Source organism: Columba livia, chromosome Z (assembly GCF_036013475.1).
Source record: "Columba livia isolate bColLiv1 breed racing homer chromosome Z, bColLiv1.pat.W.v2, whole genome shotgun sequence".
NCBI classification, from domain to species: domain Eukaryota; kingdom Metazoa; phylum Chordata; class Aves; order Columbiformes; family Columbidae; genus Columba; species Columba livia.
In genome coordinates this window covers 60,334,777-60,352,983 of record NC_088642.1, presented here as the reverse complement: position 1 = coordinate 60,352,983, position 18,207 = coordinate 60,334,777, and the positions used below count along the sequence as shown (strand labels likewise).

Sequence of the window (18,207 nt, the reverse complement as noted above, 5' to 3'; positions counted from 1 at the left end):
TCTGAGAAGTTTCACATTAGCACTACCAACCTACTACGCTGGAACTACTGGAAAGAAAATTCAACCATACAACAAATAAGTAGACCAGGAACATTTACATCATGCAATAACACAGAACAAAGACAAGCAAGTTAGCAAAACACATCTTAACCAAAGCATTCTCCACAATGGAGTTGTTTCAATTATTTCGCATGATAAGGCTCCAGAAATTAGTTTGTATTTCTGCTTGTCACTGAGTGATATCAATACATGAACTCAGTTACCCTAACACAAGTATATTGATTATGGGATGCAGTTATGCTCGTATTTCCCAGGGGTGAGGGTGGAAAAGCACTTTGGTTCAATGGTGAATTATGAATGCCTAAACAAATAAAAGATGCAATGCATTAGGCTGAGCACACATGGCCCTTTTAAAGGCAAATATGATCAAATTTAGATGTTCATGGCCCTTCTCTCTTTCTCAAAGGAAATGGATAACTTCACAATACTCAAGAGCATTTAACAGAGAAGTCTTCTTCATTAAGGAACAAAATTATCTTACTGGGAGAATAGGGACACTCAGCTACTTCATAGTTTAAGAAATATAGACTGCATTAAGAGTGTCAGAGGAGGCCGTATGACACATTTTCTCAGGAGCAGTGAGGAATATTTACAAAGATCCACAGCTAGTAATACAGGGTGTTTCAAAGAGATGGACCCATGTATCTCTGCAACCATAACTGCCTGTGAATGAAACTCTCACAGTCCATACAACAAGTGGAGGGAACATAGAGCACTTATTAAAAGGTTACTAAAACTTGATTAACTCATTAAATTGCTTGCAAATTTTTGTGTAATTGTAACATGTTGGGTCCATTTTTCTGAAACACCCTGTAGATAAGAAGCCCTCCCAGATGTTCTTAACTTCACCTATGAAGTTGTGAACTAAGTAAAAAAAATTGAAAACTGAAATCAGAAACACTTCCAAAATATCTTCCATGATAAAGAACATAATAATCTTAACTAACACTGTGATACATACTAAAACCTTCACAGCATTTTGCATTATCAAACCATTTTAAGAAATTACTGTTTATCATTTTATCGTGGGTTAATCTAATGTAAACTTCAAACATATATGAACAGGTATAATAAAACATTACTAAGGATATCATGCAGGTTTTATATTTTATTCTCCGCTCTAATAGTTACTGAACAAATAATTTTAAGAACTACAAAATAGGTTCTCATTCCCACTTACCAGAGGAAGAAAACTGTAAGTGTGATAATATCAGTTTTTCAAAAGTAATAAATGGGTAGAAACATACCGATCCTTTTTAACTGAAATAAGGAGATCAGTTTTGCACTTTTACAAAGGCATGAATATTATGGAACATTCGCTGAAGAATCTCTTTAAAAGCTTTTCACGTCCTAGTTTTTCCTGATCTTGATAACAGCTTCTCTTCTTACCTCTTAATTTCTTAAATGAACTTATGAGAGAAATTTTCCTTCAAACTAGGGCAGTGTTACCGTCCTTCATTATATTCAAATATCTTTTATCTCTAGGATCCTTTGACTCACCTTCCAGAAACTATTTTCAGTCAGTTTTAACGAAATACTGAAGCAGAATTTATTCTTTTTATGCAGACAAAAGGAATGGGGAAAAATTCATTCTATCGCTCCCCTTTTCTTGAAACGTCCACCAATTTGAAACTTTTCAGGATAGCGCCTAGCCCTTCATAGACTTTTTTCTCCTCCCTTAAGGCCCATCTGGCCATAATTGGAACATAGGCATTTGCTAGGAGCAGTTGAGTTCTTTTACATTAATGCAAAAACTTCTGGGCGAGTTAAAAAATATGTTTATTACTTTGAGAAATACATGATAATTCTGAAAAAATAACTATATTACAGTATCTAGGCAAAAAAAAAATAAACATTAGTAAGTGTACTCAAAATAAAACTCAGATATAAGTCTCTATCATCATCATCATTTTCAATATGAACATCTGTTAGGACAGAAAGAAAAAAAGTAGACAGAAAGCATTATGTCTCAGGTTTTTCAGATGCTTCCTTGCTGCCACGGTACCAGATGCTTTCAATGACAAAAACACAAACAAGATTCATATTGTGGTATCCTTCTCCAACTTAGGAGACAGGAAAATATCTACTGAAAGGTGCAAAAAAAACCCCAAACCACCAGCTGCACAAAACAATTCAAAGAAACCACAATACATGAACAGATATTTGTCTTTTTGATCAAGACCCTCCCCATATACATACTTGTCACTGTTGGCCAGCTGCTTGAACTCCTTCACTGTCATTGGCTTTTTCTGAATGTTGTACTGTGTGAAGAGCCCTGACTGCCCAGTGACCATCTGCTGAATTGGAGCAGGAATCACCAAATCTTCAATATCATCATAATGTTTTCTTGGCTTCCACTCCTTTGGTGGGATAACCTTTAAATTCAGAAATTAAAAAAACAGGACATCAATAGTTGCAATACCAACTCAAAATATTTGGGGGGGGGGCGGGGATCAAAAGAACCAGTCAAATGAGTGCTTGTTTAACCAGGTGTTTCACAATAACTAACTGACCATGTAAGTACTACTAGACAATGCAGAAACCAATTAAAAATGGGCATATTGTCACCTCAATTCACAAGCACTAACTCACTGATCTACAGCATTTCAATCATGTGCAACTGTGCAAACACTCATATGTAAAATAACAGAACAGACAAATATTTTATAATCAGAAAGCCTTATAATTCAGAAACTTTTTGTACTCCACAATATAAAATCGTTATCCTCTGTTACCCCCTGTACAAATGCTATTTGGTGTAAACCATATGAATAACTATTTCTTACTGAAAAAATATAGCTATTTTAGAGAGCTTTAGATTTTAGAGTCTTTTTAACTTATTCCCCATAAAACTGCAGAGTACAACTCTATTACAGTGAGAGCTTGCACTAATTTAGATATTCTAGTTTTTATATTAACGTGATTTAAATCTCATAATTAAAGATTAAAGCTATATGCAGATTAACCAGTTGTAAAGTTAACACTTTTATTTCAAATACCACAGAATTGCTCAAAGTCTAAAAAAACTCCTCAGCAGATTTCAAAGTGTTAGCAATAAAGTCATTAGGAATTTCAAAGAAGTCTGTAGTCATACCAGCATTCTTTAGCAGGCTCTGTAACTTTGAATATTCCTCGCATATACCGTTTTATACGAAAACATAAAACTCTCCAGATTTGAAATTATAACAGTTTGAAAACACAGACATATTTAATATATCTTTGGTTTTGTTTTGGTTTTTAACTTTTACTTGCCAAAAGAGTCAACGATATGTTCTTTAATTCACTCATTATACTAGTTCTTTGGTTCTTTGGTTCTGAGTGGTACTGAATTTAAGGCCTAGAAATGGGTCTGATCAAATAGATATTCAAAGAATCTGCAACTAAAAGAAATATCAAACACCGACGTGAACTCCTCAGTTTAATTCCATTTGTATCATTCTTCTGTGCAAAATGCCTGAACTTAATAGCAAAGCTTCCAGAATAGAATGTGTAACATATGTAAAAGCATCTTGCTCCTACACAGGAATTAGATCAGATCCTCTATTTAAGAAATTGTCGGGATATATTAATTATGCCCCCAAAAACAAGGTTTGGCCACCTATCTTTAGTGCCTCTGTATAACTAAGCTTTAAGTAAGTCTGCACTTTGTAGGTGAGAGTGTGCTGACTTAGTGGTGCTCAAATCAAGTTTTCACAAGCCCTATCTTGGAAAGTTTAAAAGCAGTATACAAGAAGGTAGCATGGCTTTCACAAACATGCATCTACAACATTCAAATTACATTACCAGAATAATCAATTCCCATCTTAGAGGTAGCCATTACACTAGGTTAGCTAGGTTGTTCCTCTAACAGCATTTCAGGATTCCACACAACATTGTCATTTAAAGATTTTGCTATTACATCACTCTAACAAAGTAAAAAAATCTAACAAATAATACAGGCACCATTTGCTACCTTTGAAGAACAAACACAAATGGGCAAGTTGTAATGCTAATGTAATCAAATAGTCCACCCCTCAAAGAAATCTGATCAAGACCATTCATGCTAGTAAGCATACAGCAAAACCAAAACACCAAGCTGAAGAAAAGTTACAGATAGTAACATATTTCTGCACCTAATGGATGTCAGCCTGGTCTGTCCCATCTCTGCCCCTTCCTCGCTGCCTCGCACCTGCACGCAGAGCACTTAGAAAGACTTTGGCTCCCAGAAAACAGCTAAGATAACAGCAGCTCTTGCATTCTCTTTGTTCGAAAAATTCAAACACACTGGAAAGAAAAAGACTGACTCTATCCTGGGGTGTTATCTTCATGTTCTCAAACTAACCCAAACAATGGAGCCAGCTAAACAAGAAATAAAAGTTTCTAACTGCATGGAGAAAGTTTACTTGCCTTCAGTCAAACCAGCACATAAACAGGCATTTTTATGCGTTTTTTACACAGCTGCAACTCCCTCTTTTCCATTTTTCCATCTCAGATTGCATGGGACTTCAGTTATACAGGGACTGCCTAGCAAGTTTCAATGTTGTTTACTTTCAGAGAAAAAAAATAATTGAATCATCTTGTGAATCCTCTTTATTTCTTCCACACAAATATTAAATTCTATGCACATTAACAAAATACAAAATGTTGGTTGGGAAGCAGAGAAGTCATGCATTCAGAATATATGCATAGAAATCAAATATGTGCACAGAGATTTCCATTTTCATCATTATTAAGCATGAACTTGTAGGTTTGGCTCAAGTATGTGAATACTGAAAAGCAAAATTTGCATGATTTTATTTAATTCAAGGTCAGTGTGTTTTAAGAAATAAAAATATTTTTGTGAATACAGGTTCAAAATAACTGGATCATGTTTATTATAGTTGTAATTAAAGTACTGGTTACAGAAATAGATTCTGTAGGGGTTCATAAAGAATCTTAGAATCATTTCGTTGGAAGAGACCCTCAGGATCACCAGGTCCAACCATAACCTGACTCTGTCACTAAAACAGGTCCCTAAGAACCTCGTCTAAAAGCTTTTTAAACCCCTCCAGGGGTGGTGACTCCACCACCGCCCTGGGCAGCCTGTTCCAGTGCCTGACAACCCCTTCTGGGAAGAAGTTTTTCCTAGTATCCAATTTGAACCTCCCCTTGCACAACATGAGACCAACCCCTCCATGCTACAACCTTCTTTCAGGTAGTTGTAGACAGCAATAAGGTCTCCCCTCAGCCTCCTTTTCTTCAGGCTGAACAGCCCCAGTTCCCTCAGCCGCTCCTCATCAGATTTGTGCTCCAGGCCCCTCACCAGCTTTGTTGCCCAACTTGTCTGCACTCTCTCTAGTACCTCAAATATGCTGAGCATCATTTTAAAATAAAATAAAAATAGAGTCCCTGCTCCAAAGAAGATGTATTTTCTAACAAAAGTTAGGGCAAGGACCGGATATGTTAAAATATCATGTCCAAAGTAACACACAGCTAGTCAGTATCAGAGTTGGAATTAATGACTAGGTCTCTGAGTTTTTACCACTGACCTGTCTTACTTAAGCCTCTTCACATTCCCTCTAGCAAAAATAACCTCTTCAAAATTAGGCAAGTTAAGTTTATTCCATGTAAGCAACCTAGATCGAATTCATCAGTCAAGCTGTTCAATGCTCAAATGTAAATTAAAAAAAAAAAAAAAAGAAAAAACCCAAGGCAAGGCTTTCTCATTTATTTATTTATATACATCTATATATATGTATCTCAAAAATCCTAAGCCTATTAACACCATCTATTGTTATTTAGCACAATATACTTTCAGTTTCAGATAGAGATGTCTTCATTATAACTACCGCTCAGTCTCCTCCATGAAGGCTGCACATTAGTATAACTGAGGTTATTTCATAGTGCTATGATCACATAAATTTCTGTTAAATCTTCTTCCATATTGTGGTAATCTCCTGTTCTACATCTGATTGTGAATGTCATTGGCTACTATCTCTGTGTAGTTACTTCTGCCCCAACTCCTCTGAAAATTGTTTTTCTTGTACTTGCCGACATTTATTTTCAGTATCATGTTCCAAAATTACTTGTCTACTTGTCAATGAGACTGCAAATTAATCTAACTATTTCAGTCTATGTAAATACAGTTCGAGACTCCAAAGCACTTCTTATTCAAGTAAAGACCAACTGATCTATCGGTGTGCCTTGTTTTTCATTTATTCTATTGCTTTCACTCTTGTTTTCCTTTTTAAAATCCTCTGTAACAGTAAAACTAAAATACATTACCTATGCCTAAAACTCATTCCAGACTTTTAAAAGCCTAACTGCAATTTTTTAGCCAATTTGTTTCAAGGATGCCATAGTATACTATCTGCTCTGGAAAAGAGTTTAGTGTTGTTTGCCTAGTAGCTTAATCATTTTTTTCAGGCATAGTATTTGGAACTTTGTTTTTTAAATAATTTTATTCCTCACACTGCCCCTCTCCTACAATATGTGCAAACCTTAGTCCTTTTATCTCCATTTATATACATGTATTCCTCTGCACAAGTAAGATGTCTTCTCTCTTTAGACTGTAATATTTAACTTAAAGTGTCAGGTATGCCTGCTCTGCTTATGACCTCTGTTCGAAAGCTAAATTACTGTTTCTGCATATGTATATACCTCCTCTGGTAGTCTTCATTCTCTTTGCATTCATACTTGAGTCTGTATAGACTCTGTAGACAATACAAATTAGGTCCTCTGTAAGTTCATTTTATACCGCTATTGAAACAGGAAAAAATATTTTATTCTTACTATTTAAAAACCAATTTCCAAAACTCAGAAAATGTCCCTTTAACTTTCGCAGTATGAATTACTGATCTGATAAGATTTGTTTTAAAAGTACTTAGTTGCTATATTTTTAATGTAGAAATACAAGTTTTGAGATATATCAAAAACAATGAGAATCAAAATATAAGAAGTCTCAAGACAACTGAGAAATATGTGGCAACTGACAGGCTGAAAACAGCTAGACAGTCTTTAACTGCTATTCTAGTATCCAGCAGAAGGGGAAAGCAGACCTACGTGGTGTGGCTAGTATAGCCCTTCCTGAGCCACAGTACGACTGAAAGACAACTAATGCAATTAATCATTTTTTTAAAGGTTTTGTTATGCTTTCTTGTATCATAGACATTATGCCAGGTGCTCTGTAAAACCATGTCAGCAGATATCCCAGATTCATATAAACACATATATAAAAAATATTTTTTGTGGTCTTGGTACTATCACATTTATACAACCTATACATGAAGAAGAGCTTCCCAAATGGTTCTGAAACGTGACAGCTAGAATGGGAATTAAACCCTGGGTGTATGGCCAAAACGGAGACACACATTTTCAGTCATACAAACATGGGGATATTAACTTCAAACAAGCCAAACTACGCTATGCAAAATATCATAAATCCATGAGTACATGGTCAAATTCTGCCCTTATTAGACATTTTCAATTCTAGTGACTTCAAACAGGAACAGGATGAAACTCTAAGTGCTGCAACAGTAGTGACAAACTCGGTAAATCAAATCTTTGAATTACTTTTAAAACTCCACTAATTTCCAGTTTCTCTTAATTGCGTGTATGTGTACAATTTGAGAGACCAGTAATCTGTAGCCAAACTTTTCCACCCCTACTATCTGATAAGATCTAATAATCATCTCACTGAGAGATGATGTTAATCAGAGAGCCAGAAAAAAATTCATTTCCTTTTTTGAAAAAAATTATATTAATTATTAGATCAGATAAAATTACAAAATAAAGAGGTATGGTTTGACAATGGCAACGACACTGCAAGGTTCATCCTTAAGGAAGTAACTAACAATTTCATCAGGAAAGAAACTGGTTTCAATGTGTATTTAATTACATTAAAAAACAGAAGTTGCTTGAATATTTAAAAATTAATACACGTTAAACAGTGTTAACTAAGGATATGGATCTAAAATTTACTACCCACTTTTCATACTACGCCTGAAAGCTGTCCTATCTTTAAGTACCTGGATTGTCACTAAATTACCAGAATGGACTCCCTGCTCATTTTCAACTGTTATGGGATTCTAATCCACATCTTGCAGCATTACCTCATGGTGACTAAGACCATAGCCTGACCTCTGTTGTTCTGTTGCCATGATCACCATTTTACAGACTGATTTTTTCCCTAGGTTAGTGCTAAAGTAAATTAAATACAATATATGCCTGCATCCATTCCACACCTGACATCTGTATTACACTCTTTAAAATATTAAAACATTTGGCTAGATATCACTGTTGCATCCAGTATTTTTAAAAAGTCAGTTTACACATTCATGTGCCTAACCTAAAAAGATAACTACTACTTTGGCCCATTAGAATATTCTTTTAAGGTGTTTCAACTTCAAAACAAAGTTTACAGGAAATAAAATTTGAATATTAACATTAACTGCAACTCTTTTTAAAATAACAGCACTAGTATATTTTCTAGATGTTATGTCATATTTGCCTTTTAGTAACAAGTGAATATTCATACGCGTTTCATGTATGCAGGAACTAATCTCATACTTGGTTACTGCAAAAAATTATGCCTACCCAGAACCTCCAAAGATATTGCCTTACAGATTTCACCAGAGAAAGAAAGTAGAACAACACTAAGAGTAAGGTTATGAAGATGACAGCAGCAATATTACAGACATTTTAAAGTATACAATAAAGGCAAAACTGCTCTGTATTATTTCCTTTCGCATTCTTTCCTAATGTGACTATGCCTATTGCTTTCCTCAGGACATCCTCAATGCCTCTGCCCTTTTTTCCTACACTGGTTGCACATGTAGGTTTAATTGCTAGATGGCAGAAAAGGAACCAGAACCAGAAATCAGGATAAGGAATCAAAACAGAACAAGACTGGAGCCATAATCATGTCTCAGAAAAAAAATCTGAATAATATTTCCAATAAGACAAATTCATTATCTTATTATCTTTTTATACTTCCTACTGTCTGAAATTTTGCAACCAAGAATGCCAAGACATGGAAGAGTCTCCTTTTCCAGATATCCTGAAGTTCACACATAAAAATGACTAGTACACTAGGCTCAAACTATTACATATTTTAGTCCCACAATTCATCTTAAGCAGCTGTCTCAGAGGAGCACTTAGCACCATGTGAAGCCACTGTCCAGCATTCCCAGCTGCTTCAATCCTTGACAGAAGAGAAGAAGCACAGAAAAGCCTGGCTGAGAAGAACTGAAGCTTTTATTTATTCTGAATGTCTCAGAAATAAGAAGTTTGCATAGGATTTTTAAAGATTACAGTATCATTTTGATGATATACCTCCTGAGAATTGTCTAAACAGGTAAGTATATACAATTTTTAAAGGAAAATGAAAGGTTTGGGCGTTTTTTCATATTAGGAAGCTTCTGGTTTTGAACACTAACAAATGAAAAGAGCAGTTGTAGTCTAGTACAGACATAGCCATGATAAATAGCGTGTCACAAATATTCTTCTTTTTAAACGAAACTGTTTCAATTTTTGTGTTAGTTTGGGTTTGTGTTTGATTTTCTTTTTCTCCCCCTAAACATATTACACACTAATCTTGGCTCATATAATAGCTTCCTCATATAGCCAGAGAAAGCAAGGAGTACAATTTATGTGTACCTGTTTTACACACAACATACCAAAGAAAGAAAGCAAGCACATTACATATGAATAAACAAACTGAAACAGAAGAAAATCAGTACATCTCAGTGGCTGGTCATAAGGTGCCTTCTATTTCTTTGGCCAGATACCCATGAAACTACCAACAGTTGACATAAAGCTATTTATACAAAAAGTAAGATTTTTTTTTTTAATGTTAACTCCACATACATAATCCACGGAATAACACATAGCTAGCATCTTCTGCTCACATAGGTATCAATAGAGTAAATCTGTTGCGCAGCAGATGTCATTATGGCTAAGTTTGCTGTTCAAGACAAGAGGACTAGAACAGTTCATCCTCACACAAACAGGTTCCACAATACAGCTGAATATGTGAAAAATTCAGCTCTGGCTTTCCTCTGTCATCTTTTTATCACGTTTCTACTCCTGTTGCAGTGAAGAGCTTGAAAATAAGACCTATATGTAGCCCACCCTCGGACATCAGAAAGCAAATGAACTACAGCATTCTCAAGGTGTGAGGGGTTCAGTTTTGCTTTGCTTTACAAGAAGCAGGGAAGAGGGAGTGGGCACAGGGAAACCAAGAATTGCAGGGTTTTTTTTTCCTCTTCTCTCCATTTTTAAATGTCTTGACTTTGCAATATTAGCTTAAGAACTCAGTGACAGAGATGGCTCTTCTCAGTGACTACTTCAAATAACTAAGCTAGGATTTCTAGACCTACACTGTGTCATACTGATTTGAAAAGTGGCAAAACAGCTAAGACAGAAATACTCATGTGATGTAACACAAAATTACATCAGACTTAATCTCTGACAATCACTCTCTGCTAGGGAAGGAACACCTGCTGTAAGATCCTAGATATACCATTGTTCAATGTAGTTAGTGGACCTCAAATTCTGATTAACAAAAAGATAACATCATCATCATTAAAAAGAAAACTTTCCATTCAAACAGTGCATCACTATCTTCATGCATACACACACTCACTATAGTGGGATTATGTGCTTCAGTAATGTAATACACAATCCTAAAAGACTGAGTTAAACATCTGGTAGATCAGGACTTTCCAATTTATACTATGAACTCCCTATCTTGTTCTGATTTGCCAAAAACTAGTTTAAATCTGCCTTAAGAAGAGATCCTCTTTTGCTATTGTAAACATGGAAACAACTGACAGAAGAGAGCATTCATCATCTTCATTAGTTTGCATGAAACAGAGATAACAAAAAGCTGTTTATTAAAACAGTAACAGATCAGTATCTATTCATCGAAAATCATTTGGAAAAAATGTTAAGTACTGAAAAGGTCAATTTTGCAATCAGCAAAATACAAATGTTGGGAAAACAGTTATTAGGAAAAGTTTTCTACCTACACTATATATGTTTACCTTCGCAACTCCAGCCCTATGAGCACCTTGTGATTCCATGTATGCTAAGTATTTGTTGAACTCCCTGAATTCCTCCATCGAAGGCCTAAATGTCATGATTTTGCAGCTTGGGTTCGGAGGACTATCTGAGGTGACAGCAGCCATTGTGGTTCACTTCCAATCCAGCCTTAAAAAAAAGAAAAAAAAAAATAACATACACTGAAGAAAATAATCTAGGAAAAAAAAAAGTCTCATTTAGACATACATGTTTCAAACAGGAAAAAAGCTTCCAAAATCTTCTGTCCATCCTGGTATAAAATGCACAAAATTAATGTTTACTTATTCTCCTTATGCCTTTAGGAATATTTAGCCCGTACCCAGCACAAACACTAGGATGAGTGACACTTATACAGTCCAGTCCATATATCTGCTTTTATAGCACATTTTCTCAAGTTAACCTTTAACACCATACTAGCATCTCCTTGTATTGATCCATCTACAGGTTGCTGCAATTCTCGGTCCAGAGATTTACATTACACATGCACAATCAGGAGTAACAAAGCTACACATTTGATAAAATATCACTATTCTCATTTAGTATATGGAAAAAAATGATTAGTCGCTACCCACTCACACTGCAAACACAGAGAAAGAGCACCTGGATTTCCTAACTCTTGTATCAGCAGTTTAACAACAGAACAGTTTTAGTCCTCATTCTCTTCAAAGCATGCAGGTGACACATGTAAAAATAATGGGTGTTTCCTCTTATTTCCATTTCAGCATCTAGGATGGCTGAAAACAAGGTCATATTTCTGTTTCATACCAAGATACAGTAATCATGAAAGGACTGATATTCAGGCAACTGACATACATTTTAGCTTCAGCATGTGTTGGTGTTTCCAACTACACATCACCATGTGCCATCCTCTTCTCGTACAGCCCTCACATTATTAACCACTATTGATTTTTCAGGCAGGCAGTGATGAAGTTGCAACAAGAAGTCCAAGGGCAATCAAGAGAGACTTCAAGGCCTTTGGACGACTGGTTAAGGGATCGGGAGCACAAACAGCGTTCTCCTCTGTCCTTCCAGTTTCAGGGAATTATGAGGGAAGAAACAGGAAGAGCCAGCAGATCAATACCTGGCTCTGAGCCTGGTGTCACCATCGGAATTCAGGACTTTCTGATAATGGGTCAGTCTACACAACACCAGACCCTCTGGCAACAAATTGAATGTAACTGTCTCAAAGGTGGAAAAGGAGGACAGGACAGGAGTTAGCAGGGCTCACTGAAAGCTTAAAACTGGATTTGAATGGGAAAAAGGATAAAAACCAGGATCAGTAGAGATAAGCCTGATGACAGCATGCCAGTGTTTAAGAGACAGTGTGCTAGTAAGGTCCTTCAGTCTGCTGTCTCAGTGGAGACAGGGGATGGAAATCCATGCAGCAGCAAAGATGCAAGGGTTCTTGATGTGTTAGAAACCACAGGAGCACCTGAAAATGGTCATGTAGAAAACAGAGTATCTCCCCTCAGAAAGGTGGCAGGTTCTATATTTCAACTGAAGTGCATCTACATCAATGCACACAGCATGGGCAACAAACAGGAAGAGCTGGAAGCCACTGTGCAGCAGCATGGCAGATGCACTCAATGTGCCCCCTCCCCACCCAAGCAGCAGTTTGGTACAGACTCCAAAGGAGACAAAGGCCTGAGCTGCAGCCGGGCCAAGGGCTCTTTTTAGGAAACCCACAGGGAAGCAGAACAGCACTGAACAGCGATGAGTTGTGGGCGCAGGGAGTCTCATGCAGACCTTTCCCACTGTGTGTGGTTTGACTATGAGCCATCCACTTCATGTCATAAATACAACAGCCTGGGCGAGCCCACTGTGAGCCCTCTCTGCTGAACAAGCTGGCTGAATGAGGATGAACTTCTACTACTCACACATCACTGGATGACCCCAATTTAAGTTTCATATCAATCATTAAGCCTAAGTAACTGCATAATGAATTAAAGAATTATAGAATAACAAGGTTGTGTGGTTTTTAATATACTGCTTGCTTCACGTTACTTAGTAAGCTGAATTTGCTGTAATATTAAACTGCATGCTGTAAAGTTCTGCTCATATTCACCAAACTTGCATCTGCTTAATGGCAACAAAAGCAGCTACAGGTCACTGTGAACATCTGCAACACAAGGCCTGGCTTGCACTTTGCTGGGAAGAATGGAATTGAGTGGAGAGAAAATAACCTCTCCAAGGCCAACACAAAGCAGTTGTGGACCTCTGCAAGGTAAGTTCTGTTCTGCACATTGCTGGGAAGAAATAGGAGTCATTCAGACGACACCTTCAAGGCTATGAACTGTAAATAATATCTACAGCTAGACAAAACAAAGGCCCATCTGAGATCAGTCAAAAGGATTCAATGAGAAACAAGAAGACCCCAGAGTCAAGCATTGCTGTTGGGCTGAATCGTGGCGTGAGAGGCAGGTGTAAGGCTGTAAAAACCCAGGGGTTTCTGTGCCTGGCTGTGACCTCTGGAAGGCACCCAGCTTGAGCCAACCCCCCTGCTGTACTACTCCACTGAATTATTTACTTCCATGGGCTTCAGTGCCCGAGAGCTTGCTCCTGGGATCCAGAGTTCAGAGGGACATGACACCAGGCCCCTGGAGAGGAGGTTCGCAGGTTGACAGGCAGGATAATGAAACTCTGAAATCCTCAACAAGTAATATATAGAGTCGCGTGTGCATATATAATCCTTCTGCCATAAATGCATATAATCCCTTACCTGCTAAGTCTCTTAGACTTGAACTGTTGATCAAGTCTGGGGTTAACTTTGGATCCAGCTAAGCGTAGGCTCCTCCTCTCTGAGAAGGAGTTCAGAAAGCAAGGGGGTCCATTCTGAACCTTGTGACTCAATGGGAAGGCCTCCTTCTACACTTTCACATCTCCTGTCCCCATAAAAATCACTCTAAAACAACCCCTGCCTGATCTGCTTGGCATATTTCTTCCATGCCATAAGTAATAGAGTAGACCTTGCCATCGAAATCTGTTAAGTCACATCTTTCTTTAAGTGATCCAAACGTTGTGCAGCAAGTAGAACCTTAAATTGTTCATCTGCAACAAGCATAAAAGTTATTATATAGTTGCCACCATGGAAACACGGTGGGATGACTCACACAACTGGAGTGCTGCATTGGATGGTTATAAACTCCTCAAAAGGGATAGGCAAAGAAGGAGTGGAGGCTGGGTAAACCTGTCTATTAGGAAGTGGTTTGACTGTATGGTAGTGATGCTAGGGTGGAGCATTTACCCATAAAGAATCAGGAGGAAGGCCAACAATGCAGCCATCCTGGGAGTCTGTTACAGACCACCCATCCTGGATAAAGAAGCAGACAAAATATTTTGCAGGCAGTTAGGAGAAATCTCACGATCACTGGCGCTTGTCCTCATGGGGGACTTCAACTTAACAGACTGCTGTGTTGTATTTCCAACAGACAAGACAAAACATCTCCTGGAGCGTATGGAAGACAATTTCCTGACACAGCTGTCAGTGGAGGCAAGTAGGGAAGGTGCCACACTGGACCTGTTTTTTTGTGAACAGAGAAGGACTCATGGGTAATGTGTTGTTTGGAGGTCGCCCTGGGCATAGTGATCATGAAATGATTGAGTTTTCTATTATTGGAGAAGTAAGGAGGGCAGTCAGCAGAACTGCTGCTTTGGACTTCCAAAGGGCAGACTTGGATCTGTTTAGGAGGCTGGTTGGCCGAGTCCCTTGGGAGACAGTTCTGAAGACAAAGGAGTTCAGGAAGGCTGGTCGCTCTTCAATAAGGAAATCTTTGAGGCGCAGGAGCAGGCTGTCCCTGTGTGCCGGAAGGCGAGCTGGTGGGGAAGAGGATCTGCCTGGCTGAATAGAGAGCTGTGACTGGAACTTGGGAATGAAAGGAGAATTTATGACCTTTGGAAGAAGGAGCAGGCTACTCAGGAAGACTACAAGGATGCTGCAAAGTTATTCAGGGAGAAAATTAGAAGGGCCAAAGCTCAACTAGAGCTGAATCCGCCTCCTGCTATAAATGGCAACAAAAAATGAATCTATAAATATATGAGTAACAAAAACATAGCACAAGGGCAATCAAATACTAGAGCAGGTTGCCCAGAGAGGTTGTAGAGTGCCCATCCTTGGTGATAATTCAGAAACCAGTTCAGCACTGCCTGAGCAATCCATTGCAGCTGAGCTCGCTTTGTGCAAGGAGATTGGACCCAATGATGTTCAGAGGTCCCCTCCAACCTCCACAGTTCTCTGATTCTGAGCTATTCCTACCTGCTGCTGTAAGTTAAACACTTGCAGCTGCACAGCTAAACACAAAAAGCCAAAGTTACAGTTACAAATTAATTTTGCCAGCTCATACATGTGCACGGTACCAGACATCACCTACACCACCTTCCACTACACCACAGGTGAAGCCCATTTCCAAAAGCTTTCATTCACCAATTAGCTTGATCAGTTTCTACATAAACTTATTAAATGAAACCACACATACAGAAAGCCAGTTTCAAACACAAAAAACACCTAATATCAACCTTTTTATCCTAGTTTTGTCTGTGGGCACAAAACAAATGCAAGCACAGTGCCTGTATGTATTCCTACAAATCTGAGGCCCTGTCTTCCATAAATTTTGGAACTAAATTTGCCTAAGTCTGAAAGGTAACTGAGTTTTTACGTTCCTTAACAGAGGGGGTAAGGAGACAAGTAAAAGCCACATCCAGGTGGTACAGCTACGAGAAAAAATTGCAGAGTGATTTTGGCCAGTGCCTAATTACAAGCAACAGGCACAAACCAATTATCACATAAATTGATATTATAAAAATTCCTCTCAACCAAGACATATCCTCTCACCATTCCTCTCATCAAAACATATCAGTTTTATTACCTGAGCTTCTTTAAAAACAGCAATGTATGAAACAAACATGCAATTACCAAATGACCTGACTATATCCTAGCACTTAGCCACAACAAATAAATTAGCTAATTTAAGGATTGTTAATCAAACTAATAAACGCTGAATAACTCATGCTAACTGCCACAACCAGACATGCCAACATGCTTGTCTGGCTACTAGCTACCTAAAATCCTGTTTGCAAAACATACCAAAGTAAAGATACTAACTAGATTATTTTTTTTTTAAGTCTCCGGAACTAAGTCAAGGCTCAAGAACATAACTGAATTGTACTGTGATTAATATGAATCTACATCACAAGCAGAATTAATAACTTTAACCATGAAGATATCTGTATAGCACTGGAAAAGCACTATTTTCACCCGGCTTCATTGGAGCATGAAAAATACAAATCCTTTCTTTCACAGGATCTTTTCTGTACTTGCTTCCATGCATCTTAGGGTCCAATTGCCTCTGTAATGATCACACAGACCAGCATGCTCTGTTACTTGCCGTGGAAATAAAGTATCCAAATCCACGCTCCTGTGTCACCCTTCTTCCTCAGTAAAGGACATTTCATGAACTTACTGATTAAAAAAGCTCTTCAACAAGCACAATGTTTGTCAGAACACTCCTTGACCAGATTCTACTATACAACCTCTGTAGTTTAGGAGGCAGAAAGGTCATAAAGGCTATGCAGCACTTGCTACACTAGAAGTCCATATGCTTCTTATTAGGCTATGCTACTTATTTTATGATTTCTTAGTAACTTAACACCTTTACAGCTATTATCTATCAGTTGAGACTTCTTAAATTCACTTCAGAATTTTATTATTACAGTAATGTTCATTACAAATGTCAGTCTAAAACAGTAAGCACCAGTACTGAATTACATGGTTTAAATTTACAAAGGAAAAAGAAGAAAGCTATGCTGCCAACAAACCAGAAAATGCTCCCTTCCAATTCAATTCTATTAACTTTTAACACACTATGTAATTCTCTCAAGGATTTTGTTGAATTCAATAATCCTACATACTTTCTCTCACCAATTCCTACTTTTCCTCTTTCTCTCACATACAAAAAAAGTCTATTATACCCTAACAAATCATTAAAACAAGAGAGCATAAAACACAGGCCAGTGTAAGAGTCAAGACGCCTTCAGAGGTCCTTTGGCAGACAAGAACATAACTACTAAGATGCCATTCTATAGTAAACCCACACTGCCATCATACTTATCATTGTCTTCACTATCCCACTTAGGTGTATACGTAACTACCTGTTTAGTGATATTACAGAGCTGTACAAGCTTAGAAATAGAACTTCCAGAGGTTTTATTTACTCTCCACAAAGAAAACATGCAAGACATTAGTAAATACAAATTTGTAGAAACAAGGGCAGTACGTCCATTTAAGCTGCACATTACAAAATAGAAAGACAAGCAATATGTATACAGGCATTTTTTTAATAGCTCTTTTAAATCCCTAATATCAACATTCTAACCAGCCATTTTCTGTCTCTCTGGCAAGATAGTACTGTACATTGACAAAGTTGCCCATGACTATCCAGAAAAGCAGATGGTAATGTGAATAAATGAGAAGACATAGTTCACTTGAATTAGCATGCATTAGTACTTTATATAACACTACTGTGAGAGAGGCTTTTTAGCTAATCATGGGAAAGCTTTAGTCAAACAAGCTCAAGCTACGAGCCTGATCCAATAAACTGCAAAGCCTGCTCATAAATCTTTAATTTCTTGGTGACCAAGTAGTTTGTCTATGTCTCGAAACGGGTCTGATTAAACAGCACAAAATTTGGATAAAATCCAAACATGTAACTTGTTCAAAGTTGCCAGCTAAAGAGCCAATAACTGAGTTAAAGAATCTCATCCTCCTTTTTAAAAGTTTATAGCCAGGACTTGTCTAAAGACCTTCAAATCATCCAACAGGAGTACACTAATGCTACATTTGTCTTAGCTCTACAGAATTGGGAATGAGGTCAGCAAAGTTTACTCATCCGCATCTATGTCAGCATGTGGCCTGAGAATTCTAATGAACCTAATTCAAAATATCAAAGTATAACAGTAGAAAAGCTCATATACTCACAGCAAGACAAAATCTCATTAACGCTACCAGTATGTATATAGTGCAAGATGCAAATACATTCCACCACTTATTATGATGGTGGGGCAGGGGGTGACAGGGGCTGCTTTTTAAACAAATCTTTTTATATTTAAACTGCA

General features: G+C 37.5%; 1 protein-coding gene across 11 annotated transcripts in view; it reads right to left on the bottom strand.

Annotated features, from left to right (window-relative positions):
* Positions 1-18,207, bottom strand: part of KDM4C (lysine demethylase 4C) — a 259,501-nt gene that overhangs the window by 232,888 nt on the left and 8,406 nt on the right. For 7 of the 11 annotated variants that reach the window (XM_065046062.1, XM_065046063.1, XM_065046064.1 and 4 more), the window contains exons 2-3: positions 11,049-11,229; positions 2,260-2,435 (exon numbers count right to left, since the gene is read on the bottom strand). In XM_065046062.1, coding sequence (XP_064902134.1) covers positions 2,260-2,435; positions 11,049-11,207 — 335 coding nt within the window. In that variant the 5' untranslated portion in view covers positions 11,208-11,229. The remainder of the gene's footprint in view (positions 1-2,259; positions 2,436-11,048; positions 11,230-18,207) is intronic. The other 4 variants (XM_065046066.1, XM_065046065.1, XM_065046072.1 and 1 more) reach the window with 1 other exon arrangement.